Source organism: Eleginops maclovinus, chromosome 17 (assembly GCF_036324505.1).
Source record: "Eleginops maclovinus isolate JMC-PN-2008 ecotype Puerto Natales chromosome 17, JC_Emac_rtc_rv5, whole genome shotgun sequence".
In the NCBI taxonomy this organism is placed as follows: Eukaryota; Metazoa; Chordata; class Actinopteri; order Perciformes; family Eleginopidae; genus Eleginops; species Eleginops maclovinus.
The window spans coordinates 192,942-200,680 of NC_086365.1; the positions used below are offsets into that span (position 1 = coordinate 192,942).

The 7,739-nt window shown below is 40.3% G+C and overlaps 1 protein-coding gene across 2 annotated transcripts in view; it reads left to right on the forward strand.

Annotated features, from left to right (window-relative positions):
• Positions 1-6,826, forward strand: part of ipo8 (importin 8) — a 52,977-nt gene extending 46,151 nt beyond the window's left edge. For both annotated transcript variants that reach the window (XM_063905587.1, XM_063905588.1), the window contains exons 19-25: positions 77-174; positions 290-385; positions 768-988; positions 2,679-2,884; positions 3,846-4,094; positions 4,201-4,324; positions 5,714-6,826. In XM_063905587.1, the coding sequence (XP_063761657.1) occupies positions 77-174; positions 290-385; positions 768-988; positions 2,679-2,884; positions 3,846-4,094; positions 4,201-4,324; position 5,714 (995 nt within the window). In that variant the 3' untranslated portion in view covers positions 5,715-6,826. The remainder of the gene's footprint in view (positions 1-76; positions 175-289; positions 386-767; positions 989-2,678; positions 2,885-3,845; positions 4,095-4,200; positions 4,325-5,713) is intronic.
• The last annotated feature ends 913 nt before the right edge of the window (positions 6,827-7,739 follow it).

Sequence of the window (7,739 nt, forward strand, 5' to 3'; positions counted from 1 at the left end):
TCTCCCAAATGTTGCTGTTTGTCGATGCACGAGAAATGGTGGTAATGTTAAAGGTGCTCTGTGTTTCCTTTTACAGATATGATGCCTCTTTTGCACAACTATGTTACCGTGGATACAGATATGCTCCTGTCCAACCCTAAACACTTAGAAGTCATCTACAGCATGTGCAAAAAGGTCAGGCTATAACTGTCCTTACCTGCTGTTCACTAGTTGTATAATGTCAACCCCATACTCTGGGTCAGGTGAAGCTGCTTAGCCTTAAACTCTTTCTACTCTTGTCACATTATAGGTGTTAACCATCGATGCAGGGGAGGATGCAGAGTGTCATGCTGCCAAACTTTTGGAGGTCATCATCCTGCAGTGCAGAGGCAGAGGCATTGACCAGGTCTGAACCAGCTCCAAACATTTAGTTTTACAAACATCTGTGGTACAGTCAATACAGTAGGTGTTTGACCCCGCACTTAAACCAGTTTAACCAATGACTGTCTTTCGCAGTCTATAATCACACTTTTCAACACATATTTTAGCCCGAAACAGTCATGGAGCAAAACATGGTAACTCCTACAGTTACCATGTTAAAGCAGTGGTTCAACACTTTGGGAAAAGCCCTGCTTGTTATCTTTCAGAGAGTAAGAGAAGGAAATGGGACTGTTGCTTACCAGCTGCTTTAGCCTACAATTGTAGACTAAAAGTGCTCATTATGTATTGACCCACCAAAGGTTTAGCTGTAGAGTAATCCCTCCCTCATTCTTCTGTTTTGTCTGCAGTGCATCCCTCTGTTTGTTGAGGCGGTTCTGGAACGTTTGATGCGGGGGGTGAAGTCTAGTGAGCTGAGGACCATGTGCCTGCAGGTAGCCATTGCTGCTCTGTACTATAACCCAGCTCTGCTCATCCACACTCTAGACAATATGCACTTCCAGCACAACCCCCAGCCCATCACTGCCCACTTCATCAACCAGTGGATGAACGACACCGAGTTCTTTCTGGGGTGAGGATGCTTCTGTTGTTTGCAACTGGACAGGTTGGAATCATGTCAGGTAGAAATACCCCAGAGAACGTCCTGGTTGAGTTTTAAGCAGTGAGGACACCCTCAACAGTAGCTTAAAATAAAAATAAATAAGAGTAAGTTAAGACAATTTTCTACTGTGTATTCTAAGCCTCTGTGAAAACTAAGGAAAGAGAAACCCGTTGGAAAATGCTCAAAGAGATTAATCAAAAGTTGGCCCTGAGCAGCAAAGTAGGGCTCAGTTTATGAAGGAAACACCCGAGCGCTGTCAGGTGGAGTGGACTGCAGCTCCAGTCTGTGCTGATCCTAGGCAAGGCAGAAATTTTAAAACAAAATCTAGACCGGGATTTCATTGGAAAACACAGAACTTCAGGGTTGCCCGAATAAAAGAAGGAAAACAAAATGCACCCAAAAAAAGGGTTTTTCACGCACAGAAGGACCAGCATAGGCAGAGCCCTCAAGCACTCTATAAATAAATATTATTATTATTATTATTATTATTATTATTATTATTATTATTATTAGTAATAATAATAATAATAATAATAAAGCCCTACGGAGACACCACTACACCTGCTTGCCAGTTCCTGGTCATGGAAGACATTATACAAAATGGGATGTCCATGAAGGATCTGACCTTCCAACGTCAACAGATGGAAATCTAAGGGAGCCTCAGTGTTCACCTCAGCCAGAAGTTTGACTTCACACTGCGGGTCAGAGAGCTTCTTTATGGATCCCGGGGAGGCTTGTTGGTATACAGAGCGCCATTCGGACCTCCAGATATGAAATAAAGGAGGCTCACAGTGCTGGCGTCTTAAGATCATTTTAAACTTACACTGGTTTAATTACACATTTGTCGATTAACGTCACTGAACTGAATGATTCGTTGGGCATTAGGTGGTAACTGTCAGAATTTTCAATGTGTGCTGTATGTTTTAACAAATGTCCTGGGCTGATGAGTTTGTTCACTAGCTTGTTGTGGTATTAAATGTTGAAGGGCCTTTTTTATTCTACTGGATGTCTACAGAGTAATAATATCTGAAGTAACAGAGGTGCTCTCTTAATATGAGGAATGGTATCAACCCGAGCTTGTTTTGACGGGAGGGGATTGAAATCTGACACATGATGAAAAGCAAGATAGATGTCCTTCCAATTATAATACTAATCAATGGAACATTATTACATTATTTTCTTACTCCAACAACCTAATAGATATATTATGAGGGACAGGAATCCAAGTGACAACCACTTTTCATGGATCAAACCAAATGGTAGTTGTAATTCCAGAATACATTTGTGGTTAGGAACCGCTGAAATGTCAAAATATGTCTCAAACGTGTCTATTAGCAGTACTCCTGTGACAGATCACTGTGTAATAAGTCTTACATTATACCCAGAAAATAGGACTCCATTTAATATTCCTTGGATATACCTGACAAATGTATCAAAACAATTAATCGATAACTTCAATTTGATAAGAAAAATAAATAATATTATATAAGACCAATGTAAAATGTGTGATATTGGGCTATATAAATAAACTTTGATTGATTGATCCTTGACAAAATCAGCTTTTTTATGTTGGGTTTGGTCCACATATTTATGTCTGTTCATATGTTGTGTAGTTGATTAAACTTTGGCCTTTATCTTCCTTTTCTCTTCCACTCCCCAGGCTCCATGATCGTAAGATGTGCATCATTGGCCTGAGCGTGCTGATGGAGCTGCCCAGCCGGCCAGCCGTGCTGGAGGGGGTCTCTGCCCAGATCATCCCCTCAGTTCTGCTTCTGTTCCTGGGCCTGAAACACCTCTACTCCTCCCGCCTCGTCAACAAACCAGACCTGCTTGCCAATGCAGGGGCACAGGACGAAGACCAGAATGGTGAGAAAATAATCGGGAAAGCGCAGGATGAGGACGATTGGAGGATAATGAATGTAAAAGGGGTGGAGGATGCAAAGTAGAATAAGAAAGATGGAAAGCAGAGAGAACAGAAGCGATTGACTTGATCATGAAATAATAATCTCTAATTTTTGCCAACCTCAGAGTTTCCATTACAGCATTTTCCTTCAACCCTGAACTCAAGTTAGCTTTATTATCCCCACAGGCTTTCCTTTGCTTGAAAAGGTAAAGGAATTAGATTCCAAAGCTTGTGAGTGCAGAGTTTCTCCTGCAGCCTGGTATTTAAAGTGCACTGATTTCCTCTCATTAAGCAAAGAAAACAATATACCTATTGAACATGAACAAGCAGATTCAAAAAGGCAACAGAAAACATGCTGAAGAATTATGGATTTTTGTGGGAAGGAAAGTGCTGACAATGAATTCAGAGAAAAAAATGAATAATAAAAAGGAATTAAAGAGCTGTGTGGATGCAGCTGATCATCTCATGTTGTGGCAGGGTCAAACTGTCCTGTGAAAATGCAGCTTTCTTTAATTTCCCCTAAGATTTTTAGTTTTCTGTTTCTGTTTCTATAAGTTGAGGATGCTTCATTTAGAATGTTGAAACAGGTTTCAATTATATAGGAGTGCTGCTCTGTTTCCACAGCAGTTGGAACCATCACATTTCTATTTTGATAGGACCATGGTCAACTGTAGTGGGTGTGATTTGGCTATTTTATCCCTGGAGGAATAAATACACATTATACAATTGTACAAATACAAAAAGCTTAACCTTAACATAAGTCAGGACTTTAAATGGCCTTTTATTGTAAAATGGGAATGAGATAGATATTTGTATCATGCAGTTCCTTGTGCTTGTTCGGGTTCAAGAGAGTATGAAGTCCGAAGAGAAAGGGAACTATGAAGGCTGTGATCCAATTGATTGTATTTTGTTGTGTATGGGCAGAGGAGATTCCCAGTGATGAAGACGAGGTGAGTGAAAACCAAAGCGCCATGCAGCATCAGTCCAGCATGCCCAGCGGTCAGGCCGGGGAGGGGGTGGAGGAGGAGGAGGAGGAGGAGGAGGAGGAAGAAGATGAAGAGGATTACTGGGATGACGAAGGGTTTGAGGGAACGCCCCTGGAGGAATACAGCACTCCACTGGACTACGACAACGGAGAGGACGAGTATCGTTTCTTCACTGCCGCCCTGCTCAGTAAGTCAAGTTCAAAGGGGTCCGCTCAGACACTGCTCCATGCTACGCTGAAACACTCACTTATTCTTTGATCTGACATTTCTTAATCTAAACCTGTGTGTGTTAGGGATCCAGACTGCTGATGCAGCATGGTACCAGAGTCTGACCGAGCCGCTCAGCGACGACCAAAAGAAACAGCTGCAGGAGATCTACAGCGTCTCCCAGCAGAGGAGGAGCTCTGCTGCCAAGTGGTGAGGCAACACATACACACACACAAACACACACACACAAGAGGGATGTAGAGTGTTAATAATAAACTAACATAACCACATAGTGGAAACAATCAGGAGGACACATCTGTAGCTTTGTTGTAACGACATATGAAGTAGAGTCAAGTCATTTTTAACATTTTTTTATTTCTGTTTGTGTACAGTTAAAAAAAACAACTAGATGCATACTAACTAAAAGCACGAGTCGAAAACTGAATTAAACATCTTTAAATGTAGACAAATTAGGAACTCCTTAACAATAGAAGCATGGAACACATGTTTGCACAGCAGGACTCTCATATCTTCTTAAACCGGTTGATATTACTTTCAAACAAGCTTTCAAAGCTTTTTTTAATTAATTAAAACACCATCATTGCACTATACTATCCAAATTCAACCTCCTCAGCTTTGACAATCTCATTCTGTTCTCAAAGTGTGATTGGTATCCAGATCAGATACAATGGTACTACACTTTGAGAAGCTTTTTCCAGCCCCGTTCGTAGCAGATGGAACAAAAATCTGCTCTAAACACAGATCTACCCTGATGAGGCGCACTGCATGTGCAAAATCTGCTTTCTCTTTTAGGGACATCAAACACTGGAATCTGCTTCAAACCTCTTTCTCCCATAGTGCAAACAAGTGGATATTGAGCAACCAGTGTTGCCAACATAAATTTGAGATGTTAGTTTAGTTTAACTGAATTGTAGTTATTGTTACATGTGCTGGTGTTTGTATTTTATACATCTGTATTTTGATCCGTTTTAATTGTTAGCGTGATTAGTTCTAATTACTTGTTATGCTTCTTTTTGTATTTCGCTGCTGCAATGAGAAAATGTCCCAATTTATAAAGTATTTCTGATTCTGATAGAAAAACTTTTTTTTTTTGCTTCTCTTCTCTTTTTCAGATTATAATTTATTTGTATGCATAGTCCTTGTTTAATAAATATAAAAGAATTAGTGAGCTTAAGAGGTTTTGTGTTTGTGAACTTTGAAAGAAGCCAGTCCGGCCATGTTTACGCTAAGCTTGGCTAACCATCGGGAATCTAACGCTGTACACACAGTCCAGATTAATCTTGAAATAATAATTATTTTCACAAATATTGAACTGTTCCTTTAAACGAAACAATAGCACAAAAAAATATATTTTATTTCCATGACTTTTCTGACACCAGTTAGTAATTAGGGCTTCAAGCTAGTAGGTAGCATTACTCCCATTTAAAGCAATTAATAGTACTTTAAAACAACTCAAAAAAAAAGTTTTATTTTGGGGCTTTTATTTTGAGGTAAATATTGGGAAATATTTACATCTTCAAAATGTTTGTGATTTACCTTTTTTACCATTTCAGATTTCAATCTAATGTGTGTTTTCAGATGCTGTGGAGACAGATGGACTGCAGAATCAGAGGGGGAGAAGGCGTGTGTGTGTGTGTGTGTGTGTGTGTGTGTGTGTGTGTGTGTGTGTGTGTGTGTGTGTGTGTGTGTGTGTGTGTGTGTGTGTGTGTGTGTGTGTGTGTGTGTGTGTGTGTGTGTGTGTGTGTGTGTGTGTGTGTGTGTGTGTGTGTGTGTGTGTGTGTGTGTGTGTGTGTGTGTGTGTGTGTGTGTGTGTGTACCAGCAAAATGAGTACTGTGCAGTTCTTGAGCGGTGTGTGTGTAACTACTAAAGGCACAGTGTGTGTGTACTGCAAGCTCTTATCTTGTTATAGCTGAACACTTTTTATCATCTCATGAGACCTATGAGGAGGGAGGGGCCTGATTTCTGTCACGGTGCCTCTATACAGACTGCAGAAGATTGAGGTCAAAGGTCAAAGACCTGTGGCCTCTCCCCATGACTCACATCAAATGTGAAATCGGAGGGATGTTGGTGTAACTTTTTTTTGTCACTGAGTTTAGTGATTGAAAGGGTTTTCAGAGCTTATTTCAGAAAATCATAAAACTGAATGTAACATTTATTAAGTTGACGTTTCCTCCTGTACTCCTTCCCATCTAGACTAAACAACTTGTTTGGTGTTTTTGCTATGTAAATGCTTTTAGTCGTATTAATCAACTCAAAATACACCTTTTACTTGTGGTGGAGCTAAATTAAATCATCTTCAACTTTGTCTTTTTGTTACAAGAACATTAAAAATAATTAAGACACCATCTGTATTTGGATTGGTTCCCTTTGCAGCTCTCTTTCCCTGCCTTCAGTCTGCCGGCCAGTCAACACACAGGCTCACTGCCTAGCAGAGCAGTTCACCTAAAATAAATTCAACAAATGTCCAAAAGTAGAAACTTCCATATTGCTGACAGGAGTTAACATCAGTTCACAAGGAGCATTGTTAACTTTGAAAACTACCCAGCAAAAGAGTTGATGGAGGAGAGTGATGAAAAAAAAAACACCTCGTTTTACTTAGCTCAATCATTAAGCCTGCCTACTATTCATACTGTCTGGTGTTTCCCTTTGCTGACTTAATAAAACTGAGGTTGGAATTTCTCATCACGTGACGCACAGGGTGTTATTTTTTAATGTTGCGCAAGCTGTGTGCCCGAGTCTTCCTGTCTATTGGCTAAACTTCGCTGCTCCGGGATGGCGGTTTTACTTCAGGCAGCTACATAAACTACAGGTGCGTTCGTTATTAGCAACTGTGTCACTCTGGCACAGACTGGACCCATGGTGAACAAATTTAATATCCACATACAGATTTTCATGTCACCTCCTATTGTTTTTAACTTGGGATCATATGCCCGTTTTAGTCTAGAAACGGTAAAACTGCATTTGATTATAACCTTTTGTGTATTTACAGGGAATATTGCTAAAACTAAGCAGCTTATAAACATCATATTTAAATTTCCAACAAAGACAAATAAAACTCCCAAAATCTTTAATGGCGTTTGCCTTTCTAAGAATAATCAATATATTGAAACAAAACATTAGATGATATAATTCACTGTTTCCCTACGGACCAGATTTTGAATTTCCAGTCATACCTGATGTTATTGTTTTTAGCCTCAGTTAAGCATGTAGTTTATATTATATCTTATATGTGAGTAGAGGGAGACTGGCGCGTGGAGTTACATACTAAACACAACGCCTATACCTCTCACTCATTGACGCTGCAATAATACTATTACGTGTTGAATAATCAATAAACCTCAGAGGAATTGTATAATAGAATATCATAAGGGGAAGGGTCTTCACTTCGCCAACAGATGGCGACGGTGACTTCATAAAAGGGCTAAGCAAAACGTGCCCTGGACCAGCCTCCCTCGACGTCAGCCAATAGAAGAGGCGGGGTTATGCCCATGTGATGAGAAGCGGCCAACAGGATCTGGCCCCCGCTGCCAACCAATGAGAGAAGACGAGACCGGAAGGACCAGAGACTAGAAATGCATGATGTTAACAGAAGCCTTTCCTCTA